The 12,415-nt window shown below is 43.5% G+C and overlaps 1 protein-coding gene across 1 annotated transcript; it reads right to left on the reverse strand.

Moving 5' to 3' along the window:
* Positions 1 to 1,433: 1,433 nt before the first annotated feature.
* Positions 1,434 to 7,725, reverse strand: LOC121876623 (clotting factor B-like). Its single transcript, XM_042381905.1, has 10 exons — positions 7,678 to 7,725; positions 6,745 to 6,962; positions 6,286 to 6,344; positions 5,379 to 5,480; positions 4,135 to 4,563; positions 3,265 to 3,422; positions 2,910 to 3,073; positions 2,736 to 2,834; positions 2,451 to 2,611; positions 1,434 to 2,339 (listed from the first exon to the last, which is right to left on the reverse strand). The coding sequence occupies exons 2-10, from the start codon at positions 6,896 to 6,898 to the stop codon at positions 2,115 to 2,117; spliced, it is 1,551 nt and encodes a 516-aa protein (XP_042237839.1). The 5' UTR covers positions 6,899 to 6,962; positions 7,678 to 7,725; the 3' UTR covers positions 1,434 to 2,114.
* Positions 7,726 to 12,415: the final 4,690 nt, after the last annotated feature.

Raw genomic sequence — 12,415 nt, forward strand, 5'->3', positions numbered from 1 at the left:
CGACCCTGGTGATACAAGAACTGACGGCTGTTGATCGGAAAGGAATATTAATAATTTAGTTATAACAGGACTGTAGAATTATTATTGTTACGTCAGATAAATTATTTTTTTGATTGAGAAATAAATGTCTGAGAAAGAGAAAATATTTACTGAAATTATGACAACAAACAAGTGAATATTTCAGAAGAATTGTGGTGGTTATTGTGAATAATTTGACGAGAAAGATTAGAATGCTATTTTAATGAAACTACTGTATATTATTTTGTGAGTAAAAATAAATGCGTATGACTTGTCTGAATATTATAATCATCTTGATGTTGCTCTTTCTCTTTTATTCCTGCCTGTGTGAAGAAATGGGAATACTTTAATAGATAATGAAAGCAATCACTCACTTTTTTCTTTCAGGTTCATTAAGATCTTGATGACCAAACGATCTTCCCTTGCTCCAGCTAATGCACTGCTCATCAGGCATCTCACAACCTCTACAGTACAACAACGCTGCCACAAACACAAAAATGGACAAAACAAAAACAAAACAATTTATTATTTGAAGGTCTAATACTTTTCATATTAAGGGAATGTGATGAAACAAATACTCTTTAATTTATATACATTTTATTTAATGAAATTTTCTCTCGACTATCTACCAGTCTATAAAGGTAAAAATCAAATCTAGTGAACAGTGCACGGTGTGAGTTACTACAGGAGTGAATGTGAAAATAAATCAGCTGCTCAATATACCATGTGTTTAGTGTGGCAGCCAATAGACTACAGTGTTGTATACAAAGGGAACCGAGGTAAGACATGTCAAAAGAATACACGAGGTGGTACAGCACTTAAGGACATTTAACATCTCAAATCTTGGAGAGAATTAACCCCGAAGAATTCCACATAACGAGGGTATCTGATATAGTTCTCCAATTACAGTACAAACTATCAGGGCGATTAGATCTCTAGTTTTTGTTATCTATCTTAAACTGGTAAATAACGAAATAACTTCAGTACCAACTACCATCGAATATTTAGTACATTGTAATTATTTCAGAAACATTTAAACTTCCTGGTGTTGCTGATGTGTGAAACTCAACAAAACTACATTGCCATTATGAAAGCGATTCCAGGTGTGACATTAATTCTACCCATTATAACTACGCCAGTGTGGACCATATTGCAATTATCTTACAGATCTGTATGTCTGTTGGTGTGGATGATATGTTCTTCAGGTTCGCTTATCAGTGTTTCTTTTTTGACAGAAAAGAAGCAAGTGGTGTGAAGTCCTCTTGCGTTCATCATTAGGCCGGGAATAGGTCGCTCGGTCTCTGGTTTACTTATTCTCGCCCCCTAGTCCTCACACCACACTATACCTTCTCTTTTCACACCACACACTACACCAACCCTCCTCACACCACACTCCACCTTCCCTTTTCACGCCACACTACACCTTCCCTTTTCACGCCACACTACACCTTCCCTTTCCACACTACGCCACCTGCCCTCCTTACACCACACTACACCTTCTCTTTTCACGTCACCTTCCCTTTCACACTACACTACACCTTCCCTTTCACACCACCTGAGTCTTGTGTTACATGAATCTAGGCGTTCGTGGTTCAGCTGGAGAGGCGACAAGATTTTTGAGGGTGACTTTAAAGTTATGGGCATGAAAGTGACTGTACGTGAACAATTAGCGACTCTACGTGGTTCCTGATGTTATAATACTAAACAAAACTGTCTAAGAGTTAAAAAGTTTATAGCGGTTAAATACATGTTAATGACAATGATAGCATATTAACCTATGTGTACGTCATCCTCTTCTGTTTCGAAATTTTGACGAAGGTTTATCACAGTAGACAGTTAAAGATAAATAGTGATGTATAATGGAAGATGGGGAGGAATGTGACGGGTGATGGTACAGAGTGAACAGTGACAGATGATAACTGACGGGTGACGGATAACGAATGACATGATAAACGACGATCCTCCGTACATAACACAACATTTCGAAGAGTTGAGAATCCCTGCTGTTTTCATTGTGTTATTTCTATAGCTCCTGCGTTACAAAGATTGCAAGATACTGTTCTATAAGCTCCAGAACACTTAATGCAGTCAGTTATTTATGAAAAAGACCTCCCGTTGTCGCTCCTACCAGCCTCTACATCTTTGGGAGGCGCCATGTTGTTGAGGAACTTCTTGAGGACGAGCTCCACCCAGAAACGATAAGGCTGGACGAGGGTGTAGGCAACGGGGATGGTGGAGCGAGCATTGGCAAACCCACCCACACCTACCACCCTCACCCGCCCGCTCTTCTCGTCCTCCACCAGTACCACCGACTTCCCCACCTGAAACATCACCACCAAACAGTCATCTAAGTACAGATATTCTGGAAACTTTTATCATTACTCGTTTAAATTCACAGTATAACTCACAAAATATCATCAATGGGTAATTACCGTCTCAAACCTGATGTAGACACAGAGGTGGTTTTTGGTGAGGAGAGTATACAACATGGAGGAGAGGTCTGTGTTCGTGCGTACAGTGAAGAAGCAAGAGGCAGCCCCTTCAGCCGTCACGTTAGGCTTGGCGTACCTACTGGCTACACGACCCTGAGGACCTAAAGTAATAAATTAAGGTTTTTCATCTACCACATTATCACTTGTAGGGTATACAGACGATGGTGTACCTGCGATGAAGATTAATTAACTCTGTAGGTAAGGTAAAGAGAGGTGAAGACTTACCATCCATGATATTCTCGAAGCCAGCAATAGTGACGGCGAAACTTGCCTCCGTGTCCTGCTCCTCAAACACTCCCGGGAGGCACACAGGTTGGAGGTAGTCTGAGGGAGAGATACTAGTTATTACATATTCAAGTCTCGCACACATACATACACACACCACACACACACACTCACCACTAAAAATAAAAGGGTTGGCCAGTTCGAGGATGCCAATGTTGATGCCTGTGAAGAGGTCGTCCCTGGCCTCGATGTCCGGGTGTATCCTGCGACCCACCACGAAGTTCTCCTCCGCCCTCTGGTCAGGCAGCTCCCCCGACCTGCTCGCCTGCACCACGTTACTGTATACCCCAACAACCACGCTCATATTAGACGTGATGGAAGTGATTGATGTTCTTCATACTTGTAACATGATATAAATGACTGGTGTTCACGTGATATAAGTGAGGGATTTTGTTTATACTTGACATGATGTAGGTAACTGATGCCAGCTTCATGATACAAATAAGGTAACATAACTAACGTCACTTACATATGTGGGGAGGCAACACAGTCGGCATCTGTGAGGACGTGGAAGTTAGTGATGATGACACCTGTACAGCGGTAATGGAACCTGCCGTCCTCTCTAGACCCCAGCGCCACCACCCATGGCAGCGGTTCCCCCAGCACCTGTGTACTGTTCAGCGGGTTCTGGGGATAGAGGAGATAAGAATTAGATATCTAGTTACCTGACAATTTACCTGATGTTCAGTTGCTGTATATTAGAACACAAGAGTAAATAAATCCAAGTAAAATAATGGTAATAATAATAATACAAATATAATAATATTAAAATTCGTTTAAGATCTTATATCAATTAATTCTCTAATACCTCATACTACGTCATCCCAGCCAGCCTCACTATAAGCTGGTATGTGAGGCCTCATGTGTACAGTGATCTAGTTCGTTCATAATCAATAATCAGGAATTTATTTGACATTTTTTCTGAACTTGTAGCTCTGTTATTAGTCACCATTAATATTTTCTTTACGTTGACTGCCAAGTTTCGACAGGAAGGTACAATTAAGATTGATATGTTATGTTATAGATCCCACTGGTGATACTCATGGTGCGTGTGCTGACCTTTATGGTGCAAGAATACTTTAATGTAAACTTTTATAATGTACATTGGTGGACTGGTTAATGTTCTGGGTTTGTTTGGTAGTGTATACATTTACTGAAGATATACCCAACTTGTAACCGTCCGGAATACAGCTGAAGAACATTTATTGTTTGGTATCATAATTTATCGCCCGTGTCACAGAATTTTGAGGAACGTGTTTGACTCGCTGTGCCGTCCTCACCTGTACACTACGTCCAGGCTGACCATGGGACGCTGCCCCCAGAGGTAACTGCCACCTACCCGTCCACAGTCCAGTGGTAGGATGAGCTCGATGCCGGAGGCCACCAGCAGAGCCTTGACACGACTTAAGAACTTCTTAGCCGTGTGGTTGGAGCTGGAGTAAGACAATTCGGGAGATTCCATCACTGCCTCAGCCATGACAGGTGAAGCTGCGACGGGAGCCTTGGGCGTGATGGTGGTGGTGAGCGTCATGGTGGCTTCAACACGTCTGGTGGTGGGCCTAATGGTAAGGTCATCTATTCTGGTGACGGGGATCATGTCAACTTCACCCAAGGTGGTAGGTATGATGACACGATCAGCCGTTCTGGAGGTGGAGGGCATCATGGAGGTGGTGATCTCGTCTGCCAGTTGAAGCAACTCCTGCATGAGGAGGTCCTCGTTGGCCTGGGCGCCCTCCTTCGTCATCACCCTCACCATGTCATCGATGGTCTGCGACACAGTAGTGGAAGACAAAGAAGTCATTATTACCCAAGTTTTCTTATGACTGATAATACAGAGTAATATTTCTATCCTTAGTAACTTACAACGACACTACAGATTACATTTCTCAAAAACAGGTTATTATATACAGTATACACCTGCTAAATATATGGCCAGTTATTAAGTAATGAACTGTACATCTAATATATAAACCTTCTAATATAAAAGTAGTCGTCCCCGAAAATAGTATGGAAATGAATATAACACGTACAGTCCCCTTCACTGGTGCGTTTACAGGGGGTCGTCAGGTTTTGTGCAGTGTGGCAGGGCTGTGTTTGTTTACATTCGAAAGAAGGAAACTCCCAAGAGTAAACATATTATGGAATCAAAGTAAAACAATATTAAAATAAATATCTCAATGAAAGGGACTACTTTCGTCACAAAGGAATTTATCATGAATGACATTTTCCAAGAGATATCCACATCCCCTGACCCATAATCATCCGCTCTACAGAACATCACTGCACTTCCTCGTTGTATCATCAAGTAGCTCACTGGGCTGTTTCATTCTACATCGGCTGTGACTTGAATCAACAGTTAAGGATTTCTTTGCGCGTAACAGCTGACGTAAACACGGCGAAACATATTACTCTAAACAACTGTCTCTTGTGAGGGAAACATTTATATTATCCTGTAATGTATAGTTCACCAATAAAAAGGTAGAGAACATAGACAAGCAATTTAAATACTCTGGGTAAATTTCCTCCATAATTGATGATGTTTAAGATGACTAAACCTGACGACCACAGTCTCCCCCCCCCTACCTCCATCGTCTCGACCATGGGCGCGGGTTTCAGTAGCGTAAAGGGAAGTTGTTGTCTTCGTAGCGCCATGGACTCGTGCGCCAACCCCGTCAGCATCATATCCTGCAGAAGGAGAAGGAGGTTGGGTGAGCATCAACACGGCTAATGTGAGAGGGGGGATGCTGCCCTGACCAACGTGCTCTGCCTGACCGATGGTGACGCCTGGTAGAGAGAGAGAGAGAGAGAGAGAGAGAGAGAGAGAGAGAGAGAGTAAATGTGAACGTGTACAATGACAGCATTTGGTGCCACGAGTCTTATCTGTGTTCAAACAAGAGAAAGATCGTAGTGTTAATGGTGAATACGACAAAAGCCTACAACATAGTGACAGTTATAGTGAGAGATAACACAGTGATAATGGTAATAACAATAACGCCATGTAGATTAAAGACAGAATGGTGACCGTCATAGCAATCATAGTAACAAAGTGAAAGATTTTCTTTTTTAATTCAAGTCATTTTTCATTAGAGGAAATAGATCATAATGTGCTTTAGAAATAGCTAGTAGAAAATTATCTAATTACGAAAGTGATAAAAATATGAGGAGTAAGGTGTGTGGAATGTGTGTGGAGGGTTGTAGTGTGTGGTGGGGTGGAATGAGTGAAGGGGATGAAATGTGTGGAAGAGGGATGGCGTGTGGAGGAGGGATGGCGTGTGTGGAAAGGTAGAGCTTAGGAAGGGTGGAGTGTAGTGTGGTGGAGTGTAGTGTGGTGGAGTGTAGTGTGGTGGAGTGTGTGTGGTGGGGTGGCGCTTGTTAAGGAGGGGTGGTGTATGTCTGTGTGGTGGGGTGGCGTGTGTGGTGGGGTAGCATTTGTGGTAGAGGGGTGACGTGTGTGGTGGAAGTGTGTGGAAGGCCATAATGGGAGGCTTACCATGGGTGCAAGATGAGGACCATGTCTGGCACTGTTCATATGAACTTGGTGGCGCCGACCTGGAAGTCAATACTTGTCTTAAAACTACACAACATTAACACATATCTGGGCTCTGAACCTCCTACACTGTGAGACTCCTGCACTGTGAGACTCCTACACAGTAAATTGTATCATGACGAACTAAGAGTATAATATATAGTAAATTGCGTCCATTTAACATTGTAACATTTAATCCAGGTAAAATATGATTATCAATAAGGTTAATTGGAGGTATAATGTACTCATGTTTTCGAGGTAAGTACAGGTCCTTGAGGTACGCCAGGTCTCAAGGTTCCGCTAATAAGTCAACACAACTCGCACTGTTATGGCGGGTCACATCATGACAGCGTTACACAAGTGGACTAGTGTGTGTTAAGACATACTGTACTGTGGTTGATGAAATGTGTGGCGAGGACGTACCTTGGTTGCTGAAGTGTGTGGCCGCCAGCTGAAGATTCACCAGCACCATCACCACCGTCACCATCAACATCTCCACATACGAGACACAGAGTCTTGGCAACTTAGTGTGAGTCTTGTTCCTCTCTGGGTGGTGATCCTGGGTCTGGGTCGTCATAGATCTCTTACGAGTCTTATGGTTCTTTTAATTCTGAGGTGGTACTTGTGTCCGTTCCTACTCGCTTTGTAAATTGGGAAAAAATATTATCCACGTTAAAGAGTTAAATTTTGTTAGTGGAATATTATATAGTATTAGAGATATTTTTCCCTCAATAAAATACTTCACATGGTGTTAAAGATCGTTCACAAACAACGATCCCATCTTAGAAATTACTAAAAATAAACCAAGTTCTCGAGAGGACGACACGACACTATACCAAAACAACACAGCTCACCTCACGAAACCAGAACACTAGTCACAGTCCTTTGATGACCAACACCAAACACTGTATCTAGGTTCACACACACACACACACACACACACACACACACACACACACACACACACACACACACACACATATATATATACACACACACACACACATACACACACATATACACACACACATATACACACAGGTGCTATCTACTATATATTTTTTCTACACACTACGCTGTTCGTGTCACTTCTCTTCGTCGTGGTGAAGTGCAAGATGTTCCTGGGTAATTTTAGCGATGTTCTTAGTCGATATTAATAAATAACATATTCCCAATACACCGTCTAATGAATAATAATAGAAGCGATACATCTACCGTAATAAGATTCCCTGACCCGTTCCTTACACCAGATCAACATTAAGTCATTACCAAGTGTAAATTATACTGTACGTTGTTATAAAACTATCAGGAAAGGTCAGAGTGAGAAGATATCACCGAGATGAAGACACGACCTACCTCTCTGCTGACACACTGCTGACTGCCTGCCTCCTGTCACAGTCAGCCTCGCCCAGTCAACTCTCTCTCCAGTTGCCAGGTCCTTCCTCTACAACCAAAATATTCCTGCTGGCAAATTCCTGTTATCTCAGCCGCTGAAGAACATCACTGAAGTGTAGCCAAGCACGCCAGCCGCACTGAACTCCTGCATTATCTTACACTACAGGGATTCATTTTGGATGATACAGTCATGCTACGTGCCCTTCTGTCAACATGGACCTAGGTACATCACAGTTACTCAATAATAAAGAGATCGCTGGACTCGTTCCGCTTGTCACACTGCATAAAGACTATTGCAGTCATCGTTGGCAATGATAATATATCCCCGAACCTATATATATGTATGCTAATGTTGACCAACACCTTCACGCCATACCTGCAGGTGTTGGGCGGTGAGGGGAGGACTACTGGTGATCTGCTACACTGACGTAAAACTGTCCGTCTTAAGACACTTTCAGGGGAGAGCTCTTCCTGCAATGGTGACGAAACAAACACCATACTTATGTTCTAAGATCTGCCCAGCTTCACGAGAATCACTGAGAATTCCATACATTCAATAAAATTCTTTAAATTCTCAGAAACTCCACCCCTCCCCTCTCTCTCTCTCTCTGGCTAAAATACAGTATGGTGACATAGCAGTTCACACCTTGGCTACCCAAGAACGGACACACCTCAACTGTGACATTTATTATACCTGTACTTTCAGTTTCGTGTGTGTGTGTGTGTGTGTGTGTGTGTGTGTGTGTGTGTGTGTGTACAGGGAGCCCCTGTATATATTCATGTATTTCTAAGATAGTGTAAATTTATGTGCATACGTAAGTGTTTTTATATTAGTGTAGGTGGCCCTAGGTTCACCTTGGGCTAGGAATGTGCAATGTCCCCAAAAAGCATGGAGACTTACCAAAAGGGTGACAGGAGAACAATGTCAAGTAATAACAGGGGACGATGGTTAACAGTGTTACGTAGGAGATGATGTGGAACAGTAACAGAATAAGCAGATGTGTAGAACAATAACATATTGCGGAACAGTAGCATATATTAAGGACGAGTATCATATGTTGTGGGACAGAAGGGTATAAATATAGTGAATAATAAGGTAAATTCTGGTAGATGTGGTAGAGCGGTGGCTAATGTGGTAGAACAGTGTGGGTGGAGGATGTATCCCTGACCGAAAAATCCTGCGTAAGGCCTCCACATTCTCAAGGGTGGATGGGCCGCTCACCATCCCAATAAACAGGCGATGTTCAAATATTCGGTATAGTTCCCCCTAAAGCTATACCAGCAACCTTAACCATAGAAAACAGATCATTATATACAATTGAGGGGCTAACTTAACTATTATTATGGGATTGCGTTATAGGTATCTTGAGATTATGAGGTGCTATGAATCATGTAATAAAACACTGAATATATATATAACTAAACTACATCTTCCCAATATTTTGTGTTTACTGTAAATTAATAAGCATAAGTTGAGAATACAGCCGTTACGTGTTTACCCCTCATAATGCGGTTTGGGTTCGATCCCCGTGTTAGATGTGACAAGTGTATTTTCCAGTGTGGTCCACGGTTAGGAAGCTGAGTAGTGGTGAAAATGATATGTTGTACAATTAGACTTAAATAATGGATAGTTTCTTGAACCACGGAAATAAAAGATCCTTAATAAATAGACTAAACTACATACTTTTATCCTCTTCGCCACTGATCGGCTTGTTAGCCGCTTGGGCGATCGGTCACGACTCTTTTCCTTTATATTCTTCACCAAAAGGTCGGCTCGCTAGCCGCCCGGGCGATCGGTCACGTCTCTGTCACGCACTGTTGGCAAATACTGGGCATGCACCGGCTCCTGAATGTACCTGAACCCGCTCCAGTGTTGGTCAAGTCTTCTTGAAAGAGCTCACACTCGGTGCCGTCACAACACTTTCTGGTAGATTGTTCCAAGAGTTTACAACCCTCACCCGAAAAAGTTTGCCCTCACGGTTTTCCGGACTTGCGGCTTCTTCAATCTTGAGCTGTGACCCCTTGTGGGGCGAGCGTCCGCCAGCTCCAAGTAAGGACACTCAACTGAGTAGTGCCCCTGAGATGCTTATAAACCTCAACTAGGTCCCCTGCCCGTCTGTAGTATAAGCTAGGCAAGTTCAGGCGCCCAATCTCGCAGGGTAGCTGAGATGCCAGTGCAGGCACCAGCTTGGTGGCCCTCTGAACATTTTCAACCAACTGACAGTCCCTAGCATATCTCGGGACCAGATGTGACAGTACTCCAGATGGGGAAGCACTTCACTCCTGAAGATCGTCACGAGGACGGACCGTCTAGATATCTGAACGACCTTCTTATAAGACCCAATAATTTATTTGCCTGATTTACCTTCTTCTCACAATGGCCTGAGAACTTCAGCTCATTGTCAACATACACACCTAGGTCCTTCTCACACAGTCTCAACTAGTACATTTTCTTCATCCTGTTGGGACATATGGTACGCCCTTACCGTTGCGCCCCAGGTGCATCCTCTTACACTTCGTGACATTGAATCAGCAGCCATTCCTTCGACCATTCCTGAGCCCACAGAGGTCCTTCTGCAGCTCTTCACAGTCCGCTTGGTTCTTAATTTCCCGAAATAACTTGGCAAACATTTGTATGGAAGAGTGTACAACGTCAGGCATATCATTTATGAAACAAACAAACAACAGCGGGCCCAATACACTACCCTGCGGTACCCCACTTGTTACAGGTACAGATGACGATTTCGTCCATTAATCACCACACATTGCTTGCGGTCATGTAGAAAGTCTTCTATCCACGCTAGGACATTTCCCCGAATTCCGTACCCTTCCAGTTTGATTTTCAGCCTTTCGTGGGGTACACTGTCGAAAGCCTTGGCAAAATCTAGGTAAATATTGTCGATATTACCACCCTCGTTCTATTATGACGCTCCACATTATAACCCTGCAACCACTTTTATAGACACTGAGAATTTGTTCTATTCCAACAAGTTAAACAACCAAGTCACGAAAACGTAGTCAGGAACACACAGATACACAGTCTTACCCAAGGAGGTTTAGTATACGAGTTCTTTCTCTTCATAATCAATGTAATCACTAATCCCATTACGTGGTTGAAGAATTTACTTGTTGAAACACAGTCATAACATAATAACACCAACGACAGATAATCCTGAAAAGAAAACCTCGTCTGGGAACTAAATATGGCCATTATTACTCATAAACTTGTCATTCACTTCAAAAGACGAACACTACCATCTGCCAAGTCAAGGTCAAGTCTAGTTAAGTCCCTCAGTGGGGGGCGGTAAGAGGAGGGGCTGGCTGGGGTGAGTGGTAGCAAGTAAGTCTAGTTAAGTCCCTCTGTGGGGGCGGTAAGAGGAGGGCTGGCTGGGGTGAGTGGGGTAGCAAGTAAGTCTAGTTAAGTCCTCAGTGGGGGGTGGTAAGAGGAGAGGCTGGGTGGGTGAGTGGGCAGCAAGTAAGTCTAGTTAAGTCCCCAGGGGTGGTAGAGGAGGGGCCTGCCTGGGGTGAGGGCAGGTAAGTCTAGTTAAGTCCCCAGTGGGGGTGGAAGAGGAGGCTGGCTGGGGAGTGGGGTAGCAAGTAAGTCTAGTTAAGTCCCTCAGTGGGGGGTGGTAAGAGGGAGGGGCGGCGAGAGGGGTAGCAAGGTCTAGTTAAGTCCCCAGTGGGGTGGTAAGAGGGAGGCTGGCTGGGGTGAGTGGGTAGCAAGTAAGTCTAGTTAAGTCCCTCAGTGGGGGGTAGAAGAAGGAGGGCGGCTGGGGGTGAGTGTAGCAAGTAAGTCTAGTTAAGTCCCTCAGTGGGGTGGAAGAGGGAGGGGCTGGCTGGGGGAGTGGGGTAGCAAGTAAGTCTAGTTAAGTTCCTCAGTGGGGGTAAGAGGAGGCCATGGGGTGAGGTAGCAAGTAAGTCTAGTTAAGTCCCTCAGTGTGGTAAGAAGGAGGGGGCTGGCTGGGGTGAGGCAGCAAGTAAGTCTAGTTAAGTCCTCAGTGGGGTGGTAAGAGGAGGGGCTGCAGGGAGTAGCAAGTAAGTCTAGTTAAGTCCTCAGTGGATTGATTTTGATTTTGCTGCTTGCAGGTTGCTTTATTGTGCACCCCACACTCATCCTGTGAGCGGTAGCGCAAAGGATTACAGAGTAGAGTTTACAAGGGTCATAATAATTAACCCTGGTTGTCAGGATATTATGGCACCGAAAGTTACACAGTATTTCATTTACATTATTTGTTTAGTTCTATACATAAAGGGTAACTTATTCACAAATGCGTGAGAACAGGCGTGTGAGGCAGGTCTGGCCTCACACTTTGTTATTCACATTTACGTGGGAGGTATTCAGGCACATTGCGTATTTGGTTCTGGCATGAGAACTGATATAGTTACTGAGTGCAAAAAAGTGGATACAATCTTAATATGTCGGCTATCTTGCCATTAGAGATGAAGTGTTGTGCCATTTCACACACAGTGTGCTTGGACCTGTCCCAAGGTTCTATCTTCACACAGTCGAGGACGATAAATTCAAGTGTGTGGCTATATATGGCCACACACTTTACATTTAGTTTTGTTTACATCTGCTTGAGGAACATACTGCCAGAGGTACTTATATCCTAACCTTAATCTAGCGGTTACAACATCTTGTAATCTAGTGATCACTTGCTCCATATACATGTTTCACTTGATACATCCTACAACAATA

Source organism: Homarus americanus, unplaced genomic scaffold (assembly GCF_018991925.1).
Source record: "Homarus americanus isolate GMGI-L3 unplaced genomic scaffold, GMGI_Hamer_2.0 scaffold33468, whole genome shotgun sequence".
Classification (NCBI taxonomy): Eukaryota; Metazoa; Arthropoda; class Malacostraca; order Decapoda; family Nephropidae; genus Homarus; species Homarus americanus.

Excerpts from the sequence above, each read along its gene's own strand:
- LOC121876623 (XM_042381905.1), bottom strand. The coding sequence starts at position 6,898 with ATGACGACCCAGACCCAGGATCACCACCCAGAGAGGAACAAGACTCAC. Across the intron at positions 4,564-5,378 it reads CCATGGTCGAGACGATGGAG|ACCATCGATGACATGGTGAG; the intron begins GTAGGGGGGGGG and ends ACTGTGTCGCAG. Across the intron at positions 2,612-2,735 it reads CTTCGAGAATATCATGGATG|GTCCTCAGGGTCGTGTAGCC; the intron begins GTAAGTCTTCAC and ends TTATTACTTTAG.